The 14,415-nt window shown below is 37.8% G+C and overlaps 1 protein-coding gene across 1 annotated transcript; it reads right to left on the bottom strand.

The window, feature by feature from the left end:
* Positions 1-1,261: 1,261 nt before the first annotated feature.
* Positions 1,262-12,378, bottom strand: LOC133800557 (ruvB-like protein 1). Its single transcript, XM_062238555.1, has 12 exons — positions 12,076-12,378; positions 11,214-11,402; positions 10,970-11,101; positions 10,751-10,900; positions 10,511-10,666; positions 9,489-9,623; positions 3,578-3,643; positions 3,385-3,491; positions 2,635-2,734; positions 1,986-2,077; positions 1,823-1,892; positions 1,262-1,732 (listed from the first exon to the last, which is right to left on the bottom strand). The coding sequence occupies exons 1-12, from the start codon at positions 12,166-12,168 to the stop codon at positions 1,643-1,645; spliced, it is 1,380 nt and encodes a 459-aa protein (XP_062094539.1). The 5' UTR covers positions 12,169-12,378; the 3' UTR covers positions 1,262-1,642.
* Between the last annotated feature and the right edge of the window lie 2,037 nt (positions 12,379-14,415).

Here is a 14,415-nt window from a genome sequence, read left to right on the forward strand (position 1 = left end):
GTTTTTTTCATGAAAATCATGATTTTTAAGGGCCCATCGAGCTAGGCATCGAGGTACATCGAGGTATATCAAGGTATATATCGAGTTTTCTGTAAATTTTTATGTTTCAGATCTAAAAAATTGCGAAAAATTTTGCAAATAAAACCAAAAAATTATGCACAGATCTATTCGAAATGCATAAATTAATATCTTAATTGAACTTTTTGTGGGTTTAAGTTTTATATCATCAAAAACTATCATGAGACATTTTATTATAATCTCCATGGACACTTTAGGAGAGAAGAAGAAAGAGAAGAAAAAATGGGAGGAGGATGCCAAAGTTGGGGACGTTTTTTCAAAGAAATTTGGTGGTGATGATGGTTTTGTGATGGCTGTCATGACTCTCCAAAGAATCAAAGGGTGACCCAAGAGAGAGAGATGGAGGCTAAAAAAATGAAAAATGTATTTTTAGAAACCAAACAAATAGTAGCATTATTTTGGAATGTTGGTAAAAGATGGTATTTTTTTTATATATGAACCTACATTATGCATAAATACCCAAATTTTCCTTCCCAAATAATGATATGTGCACATAAAATGTACCAAAACATTATACAACTATACAACAAATATTTTCAACCAATTACATTTATTTAAGATGAGATTTACAGTCACTATATTAAAAGACTTTACCACAGGGGTGTGTAATACTGTAATCTTATGTGCATCCATTTGTGACCTAAATACTCAATATTTTACACCTGTTATAATTAAATAATTAATTTTTTATTTTTACGGCAAAAATATTCAATATTCAATATATGTTAAAGATAAATACCTAATTTTTTTCTTTGCGGCGAAAATACTCAAAGTTGCTAAAACATTATTTTTATCAGTTCTTTCTCTATTAGAGTTGTTAAGTGTTGATTCTCTAGACACGTATCACTATGTAATTTGGATAATTTTATTTTTAAAATGTGTATTTTTTAAATTTGTATTAATTTGAAATGTCTTTTTAATTCAAGTTTATTATTTAAATTATTTTTTAAATATATATATATATAAAATGAACTTATCACAAAAGAAGCACATACACAACAATGTTTTAATTATAAATATTTTTGCCAAAAACAAAAAAATTAGGTATTTATCTTTTAACATATATTAAACATTGAGTATTTTTGCTATAAAAATAAAAAATTAGATAATTAACTGTCACAAATATTTATGCCCCAAATACACCTATTATATTCCTAGGTCAATAGAGTAGAGGATATAAAAGTGAGACGAAAACACGCAACAAGAACTTGTAGATACATATCCAGTATACGAGTTCGCTAACACTCCCAGCCCCACACTAATTTTCCCACGGGAACAAATCATGACCCTCGCCCTTAAAACTAGCCTTGCAAATGGCACTATAAATAAGAATAATACCTTAAACGAGTAGCACATTTAAGTTACAATTACAAAGAACCTAAAAAGCACGAGATGCTAATAGATTAACACCCCTTTTCTTTTCTGACCCCTTGATGAAAACTCATTGCTCAACGCTCACTCAACTATGTAGCCGCATAAGAATTAAATGACCAAATCGATCCATTTCTGCAATCTTGCAAAAGAGAATGATTAAAAAAACATCCCAGGAAGGTGCACCGGAGTTTCACGATATGTATTTTTCTTGCTGCTCTTGAAGAAGCTTAGCTGAAGACTTGGCATCCAGATACAGTGAAGTCACTTCCTCAAGATCCACCTATAGATCATGCAAATATAAGCATGACATGAACATAACAATAAGGTTTAATCACTTCATTTTAATGACTGGGTCCCAATTAATAGATACCTTGCAGATGTTGTCCCGACCGTTCATTTTTGCAACAACACTAGCAGGAGATATAAGCTGAACAGCATGTCTGAGGAAACAAAACATAAGAGCTTCATTCAGATCAAATGATAACACTTGTTGACAGCAAGGACAAAATAAATATCTAGCATGTAAGCCAGACCTTAAAGAAGTTCTTTGTCCAATCTCCCCAAGGTAAGCCAAACTCTCCTCATCAATAACCAGTTCCTCTACTTGTGCACGAATTGCTAAAATCTAGTCCAAGCAATCATCAGGAAATTATCAGTCTGGTCTTAACATTCTCAGAAGTGGAAAACAAATGTTTTGTTTGGTAAAACTTTTGTTTTTGAATTTTTTAAACACAAAATAGAAATATAATTTTATTTTTGTTTCTTTATTTTTAAAAAATAAAAATATATTTGGTAACTATTTTTGTTTTTTGTTTTTAAAAATAAAAAATAATAAATGCGTTTGATAATTTAAATTTTTATTTTTTGTTTAACAATATGAAGTGTTGATTTGAAGAAGAGAAGAAAAAAATAAGAAAAAGTCGAAAACGGTTTAAAACAATTTTGAAAGTGAAAAAATTTTATTTTCAAAATTTAATAAATTTTAATTAAAATTTAAAAAAATAATAAATAAAAATAAAGTTACCAAACACATTTGTCAAATTTTTAATTAATTAAATAAAAAATAATTTTTTTAATTGTTACCAAACAGCACCAAAATGTTTGTGTCTTTTCCTTTCTTAAATTTGGGTGGGGAGGAGCAGAGTTTTATAGACAGAAAAAGCACAAAAAATTAGTTTATACCTTAATCATTTCATCAGGACCATAAGTTTGTGTCCGGATAATCACTAGCCGATCCAACAAATCAACAGGTATTCCATGAGGACTAGCCATATCTGTTCCTCTGCATAATACAATTTTACTCTTTAATTCTTTAACAAGAACAAGATTGATCTACAGGATGACAGTACATATAAAGTTAAGGAGTGAACATCACTACGTCAGTTAATATAAATAATCTAAGATTAGCAAGATTTAAAATTACTTCTCACAATAACAATCCAAATCATTGTAATAAACAAAAATTACAATGGTGGCAGATGTCCCCTTGAATCATGTTCATGTCAAAATTACTGAGTGGGCCACACCAATTTTCAATGTCCACACATTAAAATAAGGTATTCAATTACCTGTATAGTCAATATGCACAAGTTACCAACTACCAAGTTTCTACACTCTACTACCATGCATATTTTTTTACTTGCATGAGACAAATAATTTAAATCAAAGACTAGCCCAAGTAGTACCCAAACATTCTTCTGCACTATTTCACTGATCACATAAATAGAAAGGTCAATTGTTGGATTTAAAGGATAAAGGAACATAGCCGATCAAATCAAATAGAGGGTCAAACCATGGCTAGAAAAACTAAATAGTTTGAAATACACTACAAAAAATTTATTGTTTTACAATACAAACAATTGCAAACACATGAAATATCAATTTAGGACACATGAAGATCACCAGAAGTTTCATAGTGCACTGTTTTCATACCTTACGTTGCAAATTCCTCTGTTTGTAGCAAATATAACAATTGGAGATAGTGAGCTCTCCAAGGCACGATTCAAGTAAGAAAAACACTCCATATCCAACATGTGGACCTGTTAATCATGATTAAGGATATATATATAAAGTTCAAATATACATAAGGCAGTAGAAATTAACAAAAAATTACAGGTAACAGAACCTCATCAATGAACAGCACTCCAGGGACAAGCTCTGCTACACCTTCATCAATATATCTGTTCACAACCTGCCATGATTGGGAGGATCATTAAAATAAAAATACAAATAATCTTTGTACCAATAAGCAAAGTAATTCATTAGGACAAGAGAAAGTTTGAAGCCCTTTGATGAAGAAAGGGCTCAATTTGCAAAAGGAAAACTAAAGAACTAAAAACATTGAGGGTGGGAATGTGAAGGGGGGGAAGGGAGGTGATAAGCCCCGACTACCTGCAAATCTGGTTAGAGACCAATAGAACAGTAGCAGAGCAGAAAACCCAGAAACAGAGAACCAATAAGCAGCTCAAAGAGACAGTGGAATCTGAATTAACCAGCCAAATGGTACAAATTCAACAGGTATTCGAGAGCCTGGGACTCTCCAATTGCAAGTAGCAAAAGCTAGCTCATGCATAACATTCTCTTTCCTCCTAACCGAATATATTCAGCTACTACTCGTTATTAGCTACAATTACTAAAAAGCCCCCCTACTCCTCCCAATAGACCAAATTACCCCTGGTGGGTGGACTTGGCTCTCCTAGCATAGGTGAACCTAATAGCAGTCCTAACATTACCCCCCAATATCTTTAACCTTGTCCTCAAGGTTAAAGGACGGAAATTGATTGCGAATGGTATCAAACTTCTCCCAAGTGGCTTCAAACGGTAGGTCTTTCCACTTGATTAACACTTCCAGCTGCTGGGTTGGGTCGTCCTTGGCATGGCGGACATTGAGGAGGGCTTCTGGTTCTACAATCAGCTCCAAATCAGCATTCAAGGTTGGAGGTAAGATGGGAGAGGAGTGTGCCGCCCCAACAGCCGCGCGGAGTTGAGACACATGGAAGATAGGGTGTATGGCCGAAGTAGCTGGCAGGTCCAAACGATACGCTACTGCCCCAATCCGAGACCGCACCTTAAAGGGACCATAAAATCGTGCCGCCAGTTTTTCATTCTTCCGAATTGCCAAGGACTTCTGTCGGTAGGGTCGAAGTTTCACAAACACTGAATCCCCCTCCTGAAACTCCACATCGCCAAGACAAATCTGACGCTGCCTTCATCTTCTGCTGTGCCCGCAATAAATGCATCTTCATATCATCTAAAAATGCATCCCTATCCTCCAACATCTGCTCTACGGCCACCGCTGTTGTTTTTCCATTCTCGTAGCGGATCAAGGATGGAGGGTCACGACCATAAAGCACTTTGAAAGGGGTGCATCCCAAAGCTGAGTGAAATGTCGTATTGTAACAATATTCAGCCCAAGACAGCAACTTCGCCCACACCCGAGGCTTCTCTGATGCAAAACAGCGTAAATACGTCTCAAGGCAGCGGTTGACCACCTCAGTTTGGCCGTCGGTTTGGGGGTGGTAAGCTGTGCTCCGCTTCAATTCTGTACCTTGTAAACGAAACAGTGCTGTCCAAAAGTTGCTGAGAAAGATTCGGTCCCTGTCAGATACTATAGAGCGCGGTACGCCATGCAATTTGACCACAAAGTCAAGAAATTTCTCAGCCACGGTCCGGGCATTGAAGGTATGTTTTAGACCAATAAAGTGGCTATACTTACTCAGTCGATCCACCACTACCAATATCGAATCCACCCCTTCCGATTTGGGCAGCCCCTCAATGAAATCCATTGACACATCTTCCCAAACCTGCTCGGGCAGCAGTAATGGTTGTAACAACCCCGCGAGTGACATGACCATATTCTTGTTCCGTTGACACACCTCGCACTGTCGCACAAATTCCGTCACCGCCTTCTTCATGCCCGGCCAATACACATCCTGTCGCAGTCACTGATAAGTATGCGACTCTCCCGAGTGCCCCCCAATCGGGGAACAATGATAATCCCTCAAAAAATCTGGCAGCAAGGATGAGGACGCTATCAACACTAATCTGTCCTTGTACATGAGTCGCCCATGCTCCCAAGTGAATCCCGGAACCACTCTCCCTTGGGTAAGGTCAGCGATCACCCCCCCCAAACAGCTTGTCTTGCTGCACTTCCCGAGCCACCACATCCCAATCCAACCTAGTGGAGGACAAAGCAGCGCAATCCACCTGTGGCAGTTGTGAGAGTGCATCAGCCACACTATTACCCGCACCTGGCCGAAAATGAATCTCAAAGTCATAACCCAAAATTTTTACCAACCACTTCTGATGTTCTTGCAACACTAGGCGTTGCTCCAACAGAAACTTTAAACTCTTTTGATCCGTACGCACTATAAATTTCCTACCCAACAAGTATGGTCGCCACTTCAAAATGGCTAGCACAATCGTCATGAGCTCCATGTAAATTGACTTCAATTGGGCGCGCGGTTTAAGTGCTTGACTGAAATACGCAAGCGGCCGTCCCTCTTGCATGAGCACCGCCCCAATGTCATATCCCGAGGCATCTGTCTCCACCACGAAAGGTTTGGTAAAGTCCGGAAGAGCCAACACGGGCACGGATACTAGTGCTGTCTTGAGTGCTAAAAATGCTTCAGTGGTTGCCGTGGACCACCCAAATTGGTCCTTTTTCAGTTGGTCCGTGAGAGGACGGGCTATGGCCCCATATCCCGCTACAAATTTCCGATAGTAACCTGTCAATCCCAAGAAGCCCCGCAGCTCCTTAACCGTTGTGGGCAGCGGCCATTCAACCATGGCTTGAACCTTTGTGGGGTCAACTCCCTCGGCTGAAATGATATGACCCAAGTAGTCCAATTGAGATTGGAAGAAACAACACTTCTTGAAATTAGCATATAGTTGATGCCAAACTAAAGTCTGTAAGACCAATTCCAAATGTTCCATATGTGTGTCGTTGTCCGGGCTGTAAACAAGGATGTCGTCAAAGAAAACCAACACAAATCGCCTCAAGAAAGGCTTGAAAACTTCATTCATGAGGGACTGAAAAGTGGCGGGGGCATTCGTCAGGCCGAATGGCATGACAACAAACTCATAATGGCCCTCGTGAGTGCGGAAAGCCGTCTTGTGAATATCTTCCGGTCGCACTCGTATTTGGTGGTAGCCCGAACGTAAGTCTAACTTCGAAAAAATTCTGGCCCCATGCAGCTCATCTAACAGTTCGTCAATGACGGGAATAAGAAACTTGTCGGCGACTGTCTCCCGATTAAGTGCTCGGTAATCAACACAGAAACGCCAACTGCCATCCTTCTTCTTAACCAGCAAGATGGGACTTGAATAAGGGCTGGTACTGGGGCGAATTATACCAGCTGCTAGCATTTCCCCCACCAAACGCTCTATCTCGTCCTTCTGAATCTGGGGGTAACGGTAAGGTCTCACGCTGATCGGTAAGGTGCCCGGACGCAAGGAAATGGCATGATCGTGACTCCGGTGTGGTGGTAATGTGGACGGCACATCAAATACCGAGGTGTAAGTCTGAAGTAGTGTCATGGCTGTACTAGGCAGCTCCCCCACTGTCGACACAACCGTGGACATTCCCAACTCTACCCAAACCCCTTGCCGTTCTTGCTGCAAAATCTTCCGCATGGTCTTCAAAGAAACTCTGGTCTTATGCAGGGAGGGGTCGCCTCGCAACGTAAATGCTTTGCCGACAACATTCAGCTTCATAATGTGGTCCTTCCAGTGATGGTACGTGCCACCCAAGGTCTCAAGCCACTGAATTCCCAAAATCACATCCGTGCTGCCCAACGATAGTGGTAAAAAATCATCAACGATCTCCAATTCCTGTAAAGCCAACGGAACCGAGCAGCACACCCCTTCCCCCTTGACCGCCTGTCCCGTCCCCATTTGAACCCCATAAGCTTCAGTGCGAGATATAGGGAGTTGTAGCTTCGAGGCTAACTCAGCGGTAATGAAGTTGTGGGTCGCCCCACTATCAATAAGAACACCCACCTCTTGGCCATGGATACTGCCCAATAATTTCATTGTCTTAGGCGAGGTCAAACCCACTACCGAGTTCAGTGACACTTCCACCAATTGGGCCTCCAACCCCGTCGACGGCGGCGTATCCGAAGCCATACCCAGAAGCTCTTCAATCGGCTCGTCGGTCTCCTCCAAAGGAGCATCATCTTGTACCAAAACGATCTGCAACTCAGGAAACTTGCACTCATGCCCCCGACGCCATTTTCCCTCACATTTGAAACAAACTTCGCGAGTTTTCCGATCCTGAATCTCGGCCTCTGTCAGGCGACGATAGGCTGCCGTGGGTGTAGTCAGAGAAGACGCTTGATGCGAAGTAGCCGCCGAGGAAGGAAACGTACCCCTGGATGTGTCAAGCTGCAAAGGACCCAACTGCCAATTAGGGTTTGGGTGTGGTTTGGGCGGCCCAAGCCCAACCCGAGAAGCCCTAACCAAGGATTGGTTAGCTTCAATCACTTCTGCCAAATCCATTAACTGGGCCAAGCCCGCAGGCTTAAGGATTCGCAATGGGCCTTGGATATCCATCTTCAAGCCCTTGAGGAACGTGGACACCAACATTGAATCCTCCATCGTTCCCAGCGTCGACGCAATGGATTCAAACTGCCTTCTGTAATCCTGGACCGTGGACGTCTGCCAGAGGCTCAACAGGCGGTCATAAAGGGAGCCCTCCGTCACCGGACGGAAACGTTTGACGATCAAAGATTTCAATTCTTCCCATGAAGCAATCAGCCGCCGAAGATTCTCCCAACGAAACCAATGGAGGGCCGCCCCCTCCAAACACATCACCGCAGCTTCCAATTGCTCGGCCTCCGATAACCGTTGCAGCCTAAAATACCTCTCCGCCCGATAAGTCCATTCATCTGGGTCAACCCTCGAATACACAGGAAGCTCAATCTTCCGAGCTCTGAATTCAGGCCGAGGGCCACAGTCGCCCCAACGAAAAGACGACCCACCCAGCGGAGGTTTGCCGGCCGAGGAGTGGTCGCCCGCGCCATAAGGACGGTCGGGACCAAAACGACCCGCTGCCAACTCGAAGGTGATAAGGGCCTGTCCCTTGATCACCATCTCTAACTTCTCCGTAAGTACAACCAGGCCGTGCGACTGGGATTTCACGGTATCCTGAAGGGCAGATAGTTGAGATTCAACCAAGTCAATTCGAGAGTCCATCCGAGTGTGCGGCATTCACCAAGAACGAGAAGCTCTGATACCAATTGATAAGCCCTGGCTACCTGCAAATCTGGTTAGAGACTAATAGAACAGTAACAGAGCAGAAAACCCAAAAACAGAGAACCAATAAGCAGCTCAAAGAGACAGTGGAATCTAAATTAACCAGCCAAATGGTACAAATTCCACAGGTATTCAAGAGCCTGGGACTCTCCAATTGCAAGTAGCAAAAGCTAGCTCATGCATAAAATTCTCTTTCCTCCTAACCGAATATATTAAGCTACTACTCGTTATTAGCTACAATTACTAAAAAGCCCCCCCTACTCCCAATAGACTGAATTACCCCTGGTGGGTGGACTTGGCTCTCCTAGCATAGGTGAACCTAATAGCAGTCCTAACAGGAGGTTCTCTAATAGGTGAAATATTGGAACACCTGCTGCAACTCAAGAAGAGTTTATGAAACCATGTCATGCTAAAGAATGGCTGCAAATGCTAAAAAATTTAAACAGGTGTGAAAAGGGTAAGAGGCCACACAGAAACAGATGGGGGTAAAACTGTTATTGTCAGGAAGTATATGACCATTAGATATATAAACTTGCCATGGAAATAATAAATTTAATTGGGAAAAAGTTCATTGAATAAGTTCAAAAAAAAACTCATAAGAGGCCTTCAACAATTTGAGATGATGAATTAGATCAAAGTCGCCAATATTTTAAATTTGAGGTTTTTCCTTTTATACTTTCTCCACGAAGAATGCATTTCTCATCCTAACTAATAGCTTTTGCCATTTGGACCCGATAAAAAATAAGGCACTGATTTTAAGTCAACACCCTCATGATTCATACCTTATTTATTTCTTGTCGTAATTTGTCAGTGATTTCAGTTTTCCTAGGTTTCATCATCTGACCCATCAATGATAATATATCTTGCCCACCTTGTGGCCGTGCATTTGCAGCATCGAGATCATGAAGGGTAACATCCTGTAAATGACAGAATACATTATAGGGCAGGAAAGATATATCTCTGAAAACAAAAAAGTGAATATGAGACACAAAAGCAAATAAAGAATCAGAACTATGACCAAATATATGAGAATACTCTTTTTTATGCTTATCCATTCTAGAACCTCAAAGAGAAGATCCAGTTGCGAATGGTAAAGTTCCAAACAAAGATATAAGACAATGGTCTGGTCCCAAGACTCGATCACATTGGGCTGATCACGTAAACCTCATTATACATGTTGTAGGTCAGTGGAAATGTTAAATTTCACGTACAGATTTTCAAGAATACACTTTCCTTACGATTTTTCAACAAAGATGCGCAAGTCAAATAGTTATTGTTTGGACATCATATATTTATTGTAATCTTCATTTATAGAGATTGTAATTTAGAGCTTAACAGGAACCCTGAAATAGTTCAATGCTGAAATATATAAATCCATTAAAGGAGTTTAGAGAGATTCATCTGAATTCATATGCTGAGGTGGAAAAAAAAATTTGAGTTTTCAGTTCTTATGTTTGTCTTCGGTTGATAATGTAGACAAGTTCCACTTCTCTTGTACTTAATTCCTTGGCAGTAAAAAAAAGAAGTTCTAGGTTTCTAATGGAGGAAATGCCTGAGTAATTGGTGAAAACCTTTTACATTTTTCATATGCATATATATACATATATATATTTATATTTATATAAATTTCTTTTTTCATAAAATCTGAAACAAGCAAATGTGCAACTGCAACTATCAGCTCTCTGAACAAACTCAAGGAGTCCCAAATATCCAAAACCAGCACCAAACAGGAAGTATCCAAGACTAGCATCTTGCAACTGACATTAGGAAACATGTCCAACAGTTCTGTCAACAGAAAACAAACCTGTACTATTTCCTTCTTTTTGTGAACCTCTCCTTTAGGAAGTGGAACATACTCTTCAGCTTCAAGGTCAAATTCTGTAGCAAAAGCATCACATCTACCAACCCGTTTTACCGCTCCACTATTTGCTTCAATGTATATAACATCACCAACAGCTACCTGCAAGTTGTACAGGAAGATCTCAAATAAAAAAGAAATCTAAATAAAATTCCAGACTAAATAAGCTGGGGAAAAAAACATTACCTTTTCCTTGATCAGTGCATCATAAATAGTAGGGTCCAATTTCAGTTGCTTGGTTCCTTTAACAGTTTTTAATCCAATAATTACATGGCTAATGCTCTTACCATAGCCACCTGTCACACTCTCAGTTTCTTCCGGTGAGAGTTCTGTTACCTGAAATGAGACTACTAACACATCAGTAACCAAACCAAATCAAATAAACACAAGACAGCAAATACTTGCCTCTCCTTCATAGACTTCTTTATTCTCCTTTATACGTAGACCAATAGCTCTTCGAAAATTTTCCATTAAAACTTCAGTTTTCTTTACTTCTGATGAGTATACCTCTGACCCAACCATTGGGCAGAATGGAACCTAAATTGAAAAAAAAAAAAATCAACGACCATTTAAAATTGACTAATTTCAATCAGTGGAAAAAAAATTGAATTCAAACATGGTAGGAACAAACAAACTATCAATTTATTACCTTGCTCCCAAGCTCCTGGGATATACCAAGAGCCAGTGCTGTCTTACCAGTACCAGGGGGTCCAGCCATTAGAAGAGCCCGCCCTGCCATTTTTTTCTGCCTTATCATATCAACAACAAGACCAGATGCTTCCCGTGCATCTATCTGACCCACAAAACCAGCAGCCCAAGGAATTGCTTTTCCATTACCCTGATAAACAAACACCAAAATACCCACATGTACCATCAGCGACTTCGTATGGAAACCGTTTTACAACAAAAATCAAGTCATTACTGATGCCATTCTGAATAAGCAGAAAATCAACTTGGCCACTGAGTTTGAAATTTAAAAGCCATGTCCTAATGCATTGCATTCCTTTGTTGCCTACTAAAATGCAATTGTGATGTGTTACTGGAGAATGTTTTTTTAAATTTTGAAGTGAACGAAAGAATGCTATACGAAATATGGAAAACTAATCTATCATCATCTTACATTTGACCTACACGTAAAATAATAACATCTATACACCTTAAACAACAACCACAGCAGTAACATCGTAATTTTTTTTCTAACAAAATCAAAAGCATCACTCAAAAACCCTAAAACTGATTCATTTAAAAAATAATAACAATAATAATATTAATAAAAGACCATATTTTGAAGTCCCAATCCCGTAGCTTAAAACGTAACAACAGCATGGTTATCAAAAAGAAAAACTACTCCAAACATACTCTAAAACCCTATAACCTAATTATTTTTCTTGAAAATAAAACTCTATTTTGCAACGACGGGAAGAACATATAAAAATAACAACTTCGATGGTATATTATTGTTTAAGTGTATGTCGAGAGAGATAGAGGGAGAGAGAGAGAGAGAGAGGAACCTCAAGACCGAGGCCTTTGATATGGGTATGAGTGGCGATACGCTGCTTCTTGGTGGTAGACTGAACTTCTTCTATTCTCACTTTGTCCGTCATTCTCTTCTCTATCTCTCTCTCTCAGCGCTCTAAAACCCTTTTTCCTTTGCACAAGCTCCCCACCTGCCTTCTACTACGAATGCAAAAGCGACTCAATTTGGTTGGGCTCTGCTTCCTCCTTTCAGTTTAAAAATCGAGCGCCCTATTCCGACTCCACTTAGTCATACGCGGCGTACGGTGATAATTGGTGCACCATAGCAGTAGGTTAGGTTAGTGCACTCTTTCTTTTCTTTTCTTTAAAAAAAAATTAAAATCTATTTATACATCTTTCTTTTAATTTTTATTGAGTACAAAATTATTTATTTATGAAAAAGAAAAATCTCTTCGCCCCCTCGTACTTATTATACTAAAAAAAAATGGATACTTTTCTAATTACTAGTAGAAAGCAACGTGCAATGTATGTTTGCTTAGTTATATTAAGAAAATGTGTGAATTTAGTTTTATTTTATAGCTTTTGAATTAAATTTTATTATTTAATCAAGGGTAGGTAAGCATTTAGTACGATATATTTTTGTGAAGTGTCGTTTTGCTACCCTATATTTACATTAATAGTCATTTGGTACTATGTATTTCATTGATATAATTTTACCAATATAATAAAATTTCTCTCAATTATATGAGTTCCAAATATAAATTTAATTACTTAATTACATATAATTGATGACAATTTGGTCATATTGATAAAAATTGTATTTATGAAATTTGAGTTTAAATACTAAATATCTATGATTTTGAAATAAATAGTACCATATGATTGATTATTGAAAAAAATAGTACCAAAATAATATTTTGTAAAAATACGGATTCCAAATGAATAAATTTCCTAGAATTAGTGTCATATATTTTAAAAGACAATATTTAATATAATGTATGACATAAAAATATTACTAAAAATATTGTTAGAATTCAAATAATAACATTGTAAATAAAAAAATAAAAATAAAATTGTATATAGTTTAATAAAGAATGTGATTTTGTCTGAATAAATAAATAATTAAAAAAAATGAAGAAAGAGATTAGTTTGTCTTTGTAGTTTAGGATGATGATTCATCATCGTTGTTATCTTGTTTGGCTTCAATTGAGAGAATAATGAAATGTTTGTATTTCACATTATTCATTTTTTCTTCATCTCCGGACAATTTGATTGTCCATTTTTTTGTTGCTAATTTATTTGCAACAATTTCAATGTGTTGAGGAATTTCCTACAAGAACAATTTAGAGTTAATTTATATAAATTATGGTATTTTTCATATGTATTATTTTGAAATGTAGTAATATTTATTCTTACCTGTGTAGAATTTTCCATCAACTGGACTGTAGAACTACCAAATATCTTTTCTAGTACTTCTCCGAACATAACAGCATCGAGTTTTCCAGTATCATTTTCTAGTTGCACATATGCCCTAGCACTTAAAATTTATTTAAATATATTAGTTTTAATGTGAATATTAGTTTTTTAAATTTTATAATTTATTTAGAAATTTAAATAAAATGTACTCACTGTGGTGTAGGGGTGCCTCGCTGTTTGCAGTTTGGATTTTCACAAACAATTATTTCGTCATACTTATGTCGTATTTTTCTATGGCATGTCGCACAGGACATGTAATAGTACATTTGGGCAGAATCAATTATATTTATCTTTGCTTCTATCCAAAAGTATTTTTTCTACATCAAATAAGAATATTTCTTTAGAAAGTTAATAATTGTACTTTGTTATTAAATTGAAATAAAAAAGTAATATTTACCTCCATAGATTGCAAAACCTTCATTGCACGGGGAATATCACAAATTTTGACGATTTTTTGAAGTCCAATAGATGATATAGTAGTAGATAGATGTGTCAACGACGTTTCAATGATACTTTTAATTTTCAGTGTATTATTAGTCGCCCTTTAGAATAAAAAAAGAATAGTAATAAAAGTTAATAAATATAGGAAGATTGTATGAAAATAATATAACTAAATGTAAAGTAATTTGAGCAATATGTGTATTTTAATATGGGGGTATTACCATTGCTTCAATGCAGTTGCCTCTGGAATTTGAGGATTGATTATAAAGGTACTTGATGAACGTGATGATAAGGACAATCCTGTGTTCAATTTGAGATTTATATTAATGAAAGTATATCAAAGATATAAGAATATATAAGTTATGTATTTGTAAGTACCTCTATATGTTCGAACAACTATTTGTGTTCCCAATATTATTGGGTATTCTTCAATAATTTGTGTTATTGTTTTGCATTCG

This window comes from Humulus lupulus, chromosome 1 (assembly GCF_963169125.1).
Source record: "Humulus lupulus chromosome 1, drHumLupu1.1, whole genome shotgun sequence".
Taxonomy (NCBI): domain Eukaryota; kingdom Viridiplantae; phylum Streptophyta; class Magnoliopsida; order Rosales; family Cannabaceae; genus Humulus; species Humulus lupulus.